The 12253-nt window shown below is 55.4% G+C and overlaps 1 protein-coding gene across 1 annotated transcript in view; it reads left to right on the plus strand.

Moving 5' to 3' along the window:
• Nucleotides 1-12253, plus strand: part of erbb2 (erb-b2 receptor tyrosine kinase 2) — a 40718-nt gene that overhangs the window by 13221 nt on the left and 15244 nt on the right. The window contains 7 exon segments of the mRNA XM_055656751.1: nucleotides 294-477; nucleotides 4315-4458; nucleotides 4598-4660; nucleotides 6640-6758; nucleotides 9944-10085; nucleotides 10806-10922; nucleotides 11911-12037. Of these exon segments, the coding sequence (XP_055512726.1) occupies nucleotides 294-477; nucleotides 4315-4458; nucleotides 4598-4660; nucleotides 6640-6758; nucleotides 9944-10085; nucleotides 10806-10922; nucleotides 11911-12037 (896 nt within the window).

The following is a 12253-nucleotide window of genomic DNA, read 5'->3' on the forward strand; positions in this document are numbered from 1 at the left end:
TCTCCCCTACCCTCTCCCCACCCCCCGCTCTCTCCTACCCCTCCCCTATCTCCCCTACCCCCCTCACCCCCTCTCCCCCTCCCTCCCCCCCTACCCTCCCCTCTCCCCACCCCACCCCTCCCCCTCCCCACCGCCACCCCCCCTCTTCCCACCCCCCTCACCCCCTGCCCCTCTCTCTCTGCTCCTCATCCACCCTCTCCAGACTCCCCACTTTGAGCTTGCTGTTTCAGTGTATTTTTAGACCTGTTCCCACTCTGAAATTCATGGATCCTGTTGATGTTTTTGTTGCTCAGAATATTCAGGAGGTGCAAGGCTATGTTCTTCTTGCTCACAACGAGGTTGACTACATTCCACTGGAGAATCTGCGCATCATTCGGGGAAGCCAGCTGTACGAGGGCCGCTATGCACTGGCCGTCATCTCCAACCTCAACTCTAGCACCACTGGCCTCCGGGAGCTACGGCTCAGGAGCCTGACAGGTCCGTCTCTCCCACTGCTTCGAACAATCTCTTTCCATCAGACCTTTCTGAACACTCTCCTATCTCTGTTTGGGGAATCCTCCAACCTTAGTTTAATTTACTGTACCGTGTACTGAGCTGCAATGAAAAGCTTTTGCTGTGTGCTATCCAGTCAGCTAAAAGATAATACATGATTACAATCAAGCCTATCGAATCAACAATCCCCTCTTCTGGGCATTTGAGGAATTCTTCTGTATCAATTTAAAAGGTACAACATTCAGAAGGGTATAGACAATAGGAGCAGGAGTAGGCCCTTCGAGCCAGCATCGCCATTAAATGTGATCATGGCTGATCATCCCCAATTAGTACCCCGTTCCTGCCTTTCTCCCCATATCCCCTGACTCTGCTATTTTTAAAAGCCCTATCTAGCTCTCTCTTGAAAGCATCCAGAGAACCTGCCTCCACCGCCCTCTGAGGCAGAGAATTCCAGAGTATGGTCGGAGTTTTCTGAGCGGGGGTTGTTTTAGAGAGTCAGATCCTGGATTCAGGCCACTGTTTATCCCGGCACTTTGCAGAGCGATCTCGTACTCCCACTCCTGCTCTTTCCCACAACAACACCAATTATTAATGCTTGTGTTTGTCTGAGTTTCTCTTAAAGGCATTGAATGCCTCTTGTTTCCAAAATGTGAAACAGACTAAGATTCCAGGTCATGGCCAGTTTGCATAAAATAAAACAAGGTTTTCTTGCCCGAAACGTTTGGTCATCAATTTAAATCTATGTCCCTGGTTCCTTGACCCGTCTGCTAATTGGAACAGCCTCTAATAATTGTTCTTGCATTCTTTTCGGCTTCACAATGCCCAATGTGGCCTTCCCCTATGTAGGTTCAGCATAACCTCTCTGCTCTTGTTCTCTCTGTCTAGTATGAAGCTCAATATCGGCTGAGATTTGTCCTACCCAGATCCCCCTGTTCTTGAACATCCTTCTAATTAAACTTTCTGCAACTTCACCTTCCCTGCATTCAATGTAATTCCCACTGAAGCATTACGCTGTGATGTGTAATGTAGTGGTTGTTGCTGGGATGTGTCACTGATGACCACACTCCTGTCTGGAAGCACCTGCTAGCTTTGCCTTTCTACTTTCTCTCCTTCATTCCATTTCTAATTTAGGCTGGCAGTGGCCTTTGTATTTCTAGCCTTTTATGTAGAACCATGTCAACATCACGCTGTCCTTTATGTATTCAAGCTGCTTCAAGTTGCTGATGTTTCTAAACGTTGCGCCACGGCAGTTAAACCGATGAGCCTGTGGTGATGATGCATTTGTCACTGGCATTGCTACCATCAGAGGGGCAGTGGAAGTGTGTCTGCAATCTCTCCCCACTGGTCCCCCAGACCTGGTGACCTGCCTGCTTTAGGTTCTAGTCTGTCTACAACCAACTTATTGGCAATTTCATTCCTTCCATTATTTTGGGGCAAAATCTTGGCAGCATCATCAATTTGGCAAAACCAATACAAAGTACCAGTGAGCTCCTGGGCACAGATTGCATTTTAGTAACTGATCACCCACCCTGCGTCTACAACCTATCACATGCCTACAGAAGGAATTTAGATTCCCTTTTATGTCCATTGCCTTCTCAAATTCACTTTTCGCTCCTTCCACTTTTTTTAAAACTTCAGAATCAGAATCATATTTTATTCACCAAGAACGTTTTGCAATATACGAGGAATTTCATTGGCCAGGTCAGTCATGCAATTGAAAGCAACAGATCACTCAAAAACACATTTTAACATGAACATCCACCACAGTGACTCCTACACATTCCTCACTGTGATGGTTCAAGGCCTTCCCTTAGTTCTTCCTCGGTCGGGGGGCCTCAAGCCTCCGTTGACGGGACGATCTTGACTCCCGTAGCCGGCGGCATTTGGGCCCTCCGCGTCGAGGCGATCGGTTCCTGCATCGGGGGGGGGGGGGGGGGTGTCAGCTCCCCCGAGCCGGGCGTTTGAACCTCACATCGGGGCTGGTCAAACCTTCCGCGACGTTGGAGCTCCCGACTAGCCTCTCCCGAGTCTGCAAGTTCTTGATGGTAAGTCTGCAGGCCACGGTTGAAGCGATCCCAGGCAAGGGATCAGCTCCGATGTTAAGTCCGCGCCCCACGGTGGGGCTCACAACAGTCCGAGGGGGGCTCCAGCTCCATCGGTGGTAGGCTGCAGAGCCCGGAGAATGTGATTCGTAAATAATCACATCTCCGGCAAGGTATGAACTTAAAAAAAAGTTTCCCCCGATCCCCTCCTCCCTCGACACACAGAAAACAAACCGGAGAACATTAAAACAAACTTTTAACACAAAAAAATAACAAAAAGAATGAAAAAATGAACAGACTGCCGGCAGGGCAGGCATCGCCCCGGCCCGACATCACCCGGCTGGTGGTCAATTTTACCCCCAGCTAACTATATCCAGGCCTTTACCTCCAGCTAACTATATCCAGGCCTTTACCCCCAGCTAACTATATCCAGGCCTTTACCCCCAGCTAACTATATCCAAGCCTTTACCCCCAGCTAACTATATCCAAGCCTTTACCCACAGCTAACTATATCCAGGCCTTTACCCCCAGCTAACTATATCCAGGCCTTTACCCCCAGCTAACTATATCCAGGCCTTTACCCCCAGCTAACTATATCCAGGCCTTTACCCCCAGCTAGCTATATCCAAGCCGCTGCTGACTTGAATGATTCACCTGATAGTCACCCCTGTGGCCCCTCTTGCATCTCTCCACTCTCACTGTAAGCCTGTGTTCTTGTTTTAGAAACATTGCCACGGTTAGAGATAGAGACAAAGACACAGCACAGAAACAGGTCCTTCGGCCCACTGCAACCATTCTCACCATTGATCAGAAGAAGGGTCTCGACCCAAAACATCACCCATTCCCTCTCTCCAGAGATGCTGCCTGTCCCGCTGAGTTACTCCAGCACTGTGTCTACCTCCAAACATTGATCACCCATTTACACTAGTTCCATGTTATCCCACTTTAGTATCTTACACGCTAGGGGTCACACTGCAATTTACTGAAGCCAATGAACCGACAAACCTGCACATCTTTGGGATGTAGGAGGAAACCAGAGCACCTGCAGAGAACCCACCCTGTCATGAGGAGAATATATAAACTGCACAAACAGCACCTGTAGTCAGGATCGAACCCTTGTCTCCAGTGCTGTGAGGCAGCAGCTCCACCGCTCTGTCACCGTGCTGTTGGTGGTGTTGAACACCCCCTGTGGTGTGACGGACCCTTCACTCAACCACAAGGACCTAAGGAATATCCTCTCTCTCCGCACTGTCATTTACCACTATTACTCACGGCAGCCGATGCATTTACACACCGATATCACAAAGCCATTGTTGTACCTTATTATAGTTTGTTCTCGTGTAATATTGCACAATTCCAGCGCTGTAACTGTGATTTTATGCACACTGTAAACCCAGGTCAGACATGACCCCCTGAGCTCGTAAAACCTCCTGTTTCACCCCTTCCACCAAGTAAATGCTGAGTCAAGAATGAGCTTTACAAAGTGCAGCTAGATGCTGTTCGGAGTTAATAACGTCTGGGGTAGTTGTGAAGCAGGGGTGAGCAGCCGCCACTGAGTGCAGGAGACCAGCCGAGACAAGCTTCAGTGTGTTAGAGCACCAGTGTGTCGGCTGATGGTGATGGTGGCAGCCTGGTGCTTGCTGCCTTGGTTCCGGCTCTGTCAACCTCGTTTAGCTTTAGTGACTGTTGTTTAGGTTTCCGTACTTGAATCTTAGCCTGTAATGTGGTGAAGCCTCCAGCTACAAGCACGATGTCCATCACACTGCTTTGTATTCGACAGAGATCCTGATTGGGAGTATCTTGATTCGCAACAACCCCTGGCTGTGTTACCAGGAGACTATCCAATGGGATGACATTCAAGATGCCAACAACATCTTGCAGTTCCCGTTTCTGGGCACGGTAGACAGCAACAGGACCGTTAAATGTGAGTAACTGGTCTGTGAGTGACCCCCTCCCCCAACATCGCACGGGGTTGTGCTGCCCCAGTTTACAATGTCTCACTGTCTCTTCATCTCCGTTCTGTTTCTCTCCCTCCCTCCCTCCCTCCCTCCCTCTTCATTCAGGTGGGAACTGCAGTCGTGGGTGTGAGTCGTGCTGGAGCTCGGGGCCCGAGTATTGCCAAACACGTGAGTGGTCACCAGGAGTTTCCATTTACACCAGCCCATGCCCACGGGGTGGAACCTACACAGCATCCAACCCCCCTCCCCCTACCTCTCCCCCCCTCCCCCCTACCTCTCCCCCCCTCCCCCTACCTCTCCCCCCCTCCCTACCTCTCCCCCCCCCCCCTACCTCTCCTCCCCCCTACTCACCCCTCCCCCTACCTCTCCCCCCCCCCCCCTACCTCTCCATCCCCGCTCACCCCTCCCCCCTCCCTCCCTCCTCCCCCCCTCCCCTACCTCTCCCCCCACTCCCCCTCCCCCCTCCCCCCCCCCATCCCCCCCCCCCCCCCTCCCCTACTACTCTTCCCCCCCCCTACCTCTCTCCCCCTCCCCTCTCCTCCTCCCCCCCTCCCCTACCCTCCATCCCGCTCCCCCCTCCTCCCTCCTACCTCCCACCCTCCCCCCCCTCCCCTACCTCCCCCCTCCCCCCCTACCCTCCCTCCCGCTCCTCCTCCCCCTACCTCTCCCTCCCTCTCACCCCTCCCCCTACCTCCCCCCTCCCCCTCCATTCTCTCCCCCCCTCTCCCTCTCTCCCCCCCCCCCCCCTCTCCCCCTCCCTCCCCCCCTCCCCCTCTCCCTACCTCCCCTCCATCTCCCCCCCCCCTCCCTCCCTACCTCCCCTACCTCCCCTCTACCCCCCTCCTCTCCCCCTCCCCCTCCTCCCCTACCTCTCCCTACCTCCCCCTCCCTCTCCCCTAAAACTCTCCCCCCCTCCCATACCTCCCCCTCTCCCTCCCCCCCTCCCCCTACCTCCCCCCTACCCTCCCTCCCTCCCTCTCCTCTCCTACCTCTCCTCTCCCTCCCTCTCCTACCCCTCTCCCTCCACTCTCCCCTCCCTCTCTCCCTCCCTACCTCCCCCCTACCTCCTCCTCCCCTCCCCCCTCCCCTCCCCCCTACCTCCTCCCCCCTCTCCCTCCCTCTCCTACCTCTCCCCCCTCTCTCCTCTCCCGTCCCCTCCCCCTACCTCTCTCCCTCCCCTACCCCCCTCCCCCTACTCCTCTCCCTCCCCCCTACCTCCCCCTGCTCCCCTCCCCCCTACCTCTCCCCCTCTCCCCCTCCTCCTCTCTCCCCCCCACCCCCCCTCCCAGTGATCACCAGACAGGAGTTTAGAAGGATGAGAGGGGATCTTATTGAAACATATAAGATTGTTAGGGGTTTGGACACGCTGGAGGCAGGAAACATGTTCCCGAAAGTACACAAAAATGCTGGAGAAACTCAGCGGGTGCAGCAGCATCTATGGAGCAAAGGAAATAGGCAAAGTTTCATCCCGAAACGTCGCCTATTTCCTTCGCTCCATAGATGCTGCTGTACCCGCTGAGTTTCTCCAGCATTTTTGTGTACCTTCGATTTTCCAGCATCTGCTGTTCCTTCTTAAACACAAACATGTTCCCGATGATGGGGGAGTCCAGAACCAGGGGCCACAGTTTAAGAAACACTTTTTCTCACAGAGAGTTGTGAGTCTGTGGAATTCTCTGCCTCAGAGGGCGGTGGAGGCGGGTTCTCTGGGTGCTTTCAAGAGAGAGCTAGATAGGGCTCTTAAAAATTGCAGTCAGGGGATATGGGATGAAGGCAGGAATGGGGTACTGATGGGGGATGATCAGCCATGATCACATTGAATGGCGGTGCTGGCTCGAAGGGCCGAATGGCCTCCTCCTGCACCCATTGTCTATTGTCTATTGACATGAAGGCTGCTTTGTGTGGAAGAGTAAGCGTGCGTAAGCTGCGTGTTACAGGTGGTGGCTACAGTGCACCAGTTCCGGGTGACGGTGTCCCTACAGTGCGCCGGTCCCATTCTCAACGACGGTGAGAGCTCCAGGCCAGAGGTGCCAGTGCCTGTGCGGTGATCCACCGTGTGTTCAGCTGCGGTCAGTGTGAGTGGCGTGGGGGGGGCGTGGAGAGGGAGTCGCCCTGGCCTGACGTACCCACACTTTATTTTGCCGTTTCAGTGACTCGGAAGATCTGTGCCCATGAGTGTCGGACCCGCTGCAGAGGGAGGCAACCCAGCGAGTGCTGCCACAATGAATGTGCTGCTGGCTGTACTGGGCCCAAGGACACCGACTGCCTTGTACGTACACACCACCCAGTCACCGAGCCTCACACCCACACCCACACACACCCACACACACCCACACTCACACACACACCCACACACACACACACACTCACACTCACACTCACACCCACACCCACACTCACACACACACCCACACTCACACCCACACTCACACCCACACCCACACCCACACCCCTCACACACTCACACCCACACTCACACCCACACTCACACCCACACACACACCCACACTCACACCCACACTCACACTCACACCCACACTCACACCCACACTCACACCCACACTCACACCCACACTCACCCACCCACACTCACACCCACACTCACACCCACACTCACACCCACACTCACACCCACACTCACACACCCACCCACACCCACACTCACTCCACACACACACACTCACACACACACACCTACACTCACACCCACACTCACACCCACACTCACACCCACACCCACACTCACACCCACACACACACACTCACACTCACTCACACTCACACTCACTCACACTCACTCACACTCACACTCACACTCACTCACACTCACACCCACACTCACTCACACACCACACTCACACTCACACCCACACCCACACACACCCACACACCCACACCCACACACACACCCACACTCACACCCACACTCACACTCACACTCACACCCACACTCTCACACCCACACACCCTCACACACACACCCACACACACACACACACACACACACCCACACACACACACCCACACTCACACCCACACCCACACACTCACACTCACACACCCCACACCCACACTCACACCCACACTCACTCACACCCACACTCACACCCACACTCACACCCACACTCACACCCACACTCACACCCACACTCACACCCACACTCACACTCACACTCACACACACACACACACACACACACACACCCTCTCACTCACACACACACTCACACCCACACTCTCACACACACACACACACACACACACACACACCCACACACACACACTCACACACACACACACACCCACACTCACACTCACACACACTCACCCACTTACTCACCCACTCACTCACTCACTTACTCACCCACTCACTCACTCACTCACACACACACTCACTCACTCACTCACTCACTCACTCACTCACTCACTCACTCACTCAGCCAGGCTGATACATGGAGAGTAGAGGGATTAAACTGTGGCCGGATAGACCACGTGGCTGGTCAGGTGCAGGGGTTACAGAGGGGGGGGGGGCTGGGAACACTGTAGAGGAGGCGGATGGTGGTCATGGAGGGGGTGAGGATGTCGTTGGTTGGTATTTGACGAATGCAGGTTACAGAGCTTTATAAAATGCTGCGTGCAGATCGACCAGGAGTACAAGCGGTGAGCAGTGAGGATGGATCATTCAGCAGCGGGCAGGGCCACAGACAATTGGCAATCATCACCATGCCAAGGCAGGCACTGATGCATCGCAGCGGGATGATAGACGGAGCATCTGTAGAGGTTTACTAGAGTTGTTGGAGACAAGCCAAACCTCCTCAGTCTTCTTTGGAAGTATAGAATTGTGTAGACACATTCTCGTAGTGACACTGTGTAGACACATTCTTGCAGTGATGGCGGTTGCTGCAAGGTGTTTCCGCCACAAATTATTGATGATATTTGAGTTTCTTGACCATCTCTCCTTCGACACCATTGGTGCTGACTGGAGTGTGTGCACCACCTTGCTTCCTCATGCCAATAGCTAGCTCCTTCATCCTGCTGACATTGAGGGAGTGGATATTGTCCTGACACCATGTTACTAAACCTCCATCTCCTTCCCATATTCCATCATCTTATTGTTTGAGATCTGTTCTACTACAGTGGTGTCATCTGCAAACGTGTACATGTAGTTTGAGCTGAATTAGGCCACACGGTGAGTGGTGGGTGTACAGGGAGCATAGTGAGGGGTGGAGAACCCCTTCTAGCGGCCCAACACCACCCCGACAATTATCCTCATTGGTCATCGACGGGGCGGGAGGTCTAGGATCCAGAGTGGCTGCTGACTCCCAGGTCCATGGATTTGGTTGTAATTATGGCGCTGATGGCAGCTGTGGTCAATGTAGGTGTCTACCGCAAATATCCTTCTTATCCAGAGGTAGCGGTGATGAGGTCCAGAGAGGCAGCATCTGCAGGGGACCTGTTGTGGCACCAGGTGGGTGTCTGGGCAGCTGGGGTTAGTGTACAGCAATCATAATGTGGGTCAGGGTCGCCCGTAGTTGTGATGAACTCCAATAATAGTGGCATTTAAACTACTCGAAACCCTTGGAATGCTGTAGAGAGAGGTCAAAGCTGCCTGTAAATATTCCTGCCAGCTGCTCCGTGCACTGCTGTAGACATGCATGGGCGTTGAGGACACGTGCATGGGCATTGAGGATACGTGCATGGGCATTGAGGATACGTGCATGGGCATTGAGGATACGTACATGGGCTATGAGGACACGTACATGGGCTATGAGGACACGTGCATGGGCTATGAGGACACGTGCATGGGCATTGAGGATACGTGCATGGGCTATGAGGACACGTACATGGGCTATGAGGATACGTGCATGGGCTATGAGGATACGTGCATGGGCATTGAGGACACGTGCATGGGCTATGAGGACACGTGCATGGGCATTGAGGACGTGCTCTGTGGGCATTGAGGACGTGCTCTGTGGGCATTGAGGACACGTGCATGGCTATGAGGACACGTGCATGGGCTATGAGGACCGTGCATGGGCTATGAGGACACGTGCATGGGCATTGAGGACACGTGCATGGGCATTGAGGACACGTGCATGGGCATATGAGGACACGTGCATGGGCATTGAGGACACGTGCATGGACACGTGCATGGGCATTGAGGACACGTGCATGGGCTATGAGGACACGTGATGCATGGGCATTGAGGACGTGCTCTGTGGGCATTGAGGACGTGCTCTGTGGGCATTGAGGACACGTGCATGGGCTATGAGGACACGTGCATGGGCATTGAGGACACGTGCATGGGCTATGAGGACACGTGCATGGGCATTGAGGACACGTGCATGGGCTATGAGGACACGTGCATGGGCATTGAGGACGTGCTCTGTGGGCATTGAGGACCCCCCATTGCTCCAGTCCTATGTCTGACCGCTCGCTGCCTTGTGTTTCCAGGCCTGCCACCGTTTCAACAACGCGGGGATGTGCAGTAGGAACTGTCCCCCTCTCAGCATCTATGATGTGCAGACCTATCAGATGAAGCCCAACCCTGAGGCAACGTACATCTTTGGAGCCAACTGCGTCAAAAAGTGTCCGCGTAAGAAGCTTCCGCTACTCTGGCCATCACAGAGCTCATCATTCCTCATCTATTTATCTAAATGTATCTTTGACAATGTTGTAACATGTCTTCTCCACACCCTTCACCCTTCCTTACTCCACTTCTTTCTGGTGCCATTATGCTCACTCACTCACTCACTCACTCACTCACTCACTCACTCACTCACTCACTCACTCACTCTCTCACTCACTCTCCTCTGCCTTCAATCTCTACCGCAACCTCTCTCTTCCCTCCCTCCACTCTCTCTCTGTCCTGATCTCACTGCTGTGTCACCATGGAACTTTACCCCTCCGTCCCCTCTTTGAGAGTGCCTGATCCACACCCTCTCCCCTCTCTCCTCTCTCTCCCTCTCTCCCTCTCTCCCTCTCTCTCTCTCTCCCTCTCTCCCTTCTCTCCTTCTCTCTCTCTTCCTCTCCCCCTCTCCCCCTCTCCCCCCTCGTCCCCCTCTCTCCCCCTCTGTCCCCCCCATCTCCCCTCTCCCCTCTCCCCCTCCCCCTCCCCCCTCGTCCCCCTCGGCCCCCCCTCTCCCCCTCTCCCCTCCCCCCTCTCCCCCCTCTCCCCTCTCTCTCCCCCTCTCCCCCTCTCCCCCTCCCCCCTCTCCCCCTCTCCCCCTCTCCCCCTCCCCCCTCTCCCTCTCCCCCTCTCCCCCTCTCCCTCTCTCCCTCCTCCCTTCCTCCCTCTCTCTGTTAAACCTGCCAGATAATTACCTGGCCACGAATGTGGGCTCGTGTACGCTGGACTGTCCCAACGACACCAAGGAGGTGATGGAAGGAGATCGATACAAATGTGAGAAGTGCAGTGAACCGTGTCCTAGAGGTCAGTACACATGGTGCGGCCCTGATGGGGTGAATGTGCCGTGGATTGCTTGAGGACCAGCCCCTTGCGAGTCCGCACTGCCCCCCCATCTCACAGCACTGCCCCCCCCCCCCCATCTCACAGCCCTTCCCCCCCCCCCCTCACATCTCAAAGCCCTCCCCTCCAGCCCCCCCCATCTCACCATCTTCCCCCCCTCCCCCCCCCCATCTCACAGCCCCCCCCCCCATCTCACAGCCCCTACCCCCCCATCCCCCCCCCCCCATCTCACAGCCCTGCCCCCCCCCATCTCACAGCCCTGCCCCCCCCCCATCTCACAGCCCTTCCCCCCCCCCCCCTCCCCCATCTCACAGCCCCCCCCCCCCATCTCACAGCCCCCATTTCCCCCCCCCCCCATCTCACAGCCCCCCCATCTCCAGCCCTACCCCCCCCCATCTCACAGCCCTGCCCCCCCCCATCTCACAGCCCTACCCCCCCCCCCCATCTCACAGCCCCCCCCATGTCCCCCCCCCCCCATCTTACACAGCCCCATGCCCCCCCCCCCATCTCACAGCCCTGCCCCCCCATCTCACTGCCCTGCCCCCCCATCTCACAGCCCTGTCCCCCCATCTCTCACAGCCCCCCCCATCTGCCCCCCCCATCTCACAGCCCTGCCCCCCCATCTCACAGCCCTGCCCCCCCATCTCACAGCCCTGCCCCCCCCCATCTCACAGCCCTACCCCCCCCCATCTCACAGCCCTGCCCCCCCCATCTCACAGCCCTGCCCCCCCCCCTCACTCACAGCCCCCCCCATCTCTCCCAGCCCTGCCCCCATCTCACAGCCCCCCCCCCCCATCTCACAGCCCTGCCCCCCCCCCCCCCCCATCTCACAGCCCCCCCCATCTCACTTTCTCAGCACCACTGTTGAATAGATGCCATTTATTTTGTGGTGATGGAAGATGATTGTTTGAAGTTGGTCACCTTGCTCAGTCATCACTAACTCTTCTCACAGTGTGCAGCGGCTTAGGGGTGAGTAAGCTGAAGAATGTGCGGGCAGTGACCTCCAGAAATATTGATTCCTTCAAAGGCTGCAGCAAGATCTTTGGCAGCTTGGTCTTCCTGGCTGAGACCTTCTCTGGGTGAGTACAGTGGCTGTGGACTGCATCACGCTTCTTCGCTAGGGCAGGGCGAGTTGTTGACTTCAGCGTGTGGCAGAGGTTAGGCATGCAGGTCTTTCAGAAGTTACCTCTCGGTCTCCTGTCACCACCATGACCCCATGTAGTTTGCAGCCTGTGTATGTGCATGCATGTGTGATTGGGCGTGTGTGTGTTCGTCTGCATGTGTATGTGGGTGTC

This window comes from Leucoraja erinacea, chromosome 27 (assembly GCF_028641065.1).
Source record: "Leucoraja erinacea ecotype New England chromosome 27, Leri_hhj_1, whole genome shotgun sequence".
Lineage (NCBI taxonomy): Eukaryota > Metazoa > Chordata > Chondrichthyes > Rajiformes > Rajidae > Leucoraja > Leucoraja erinaceus.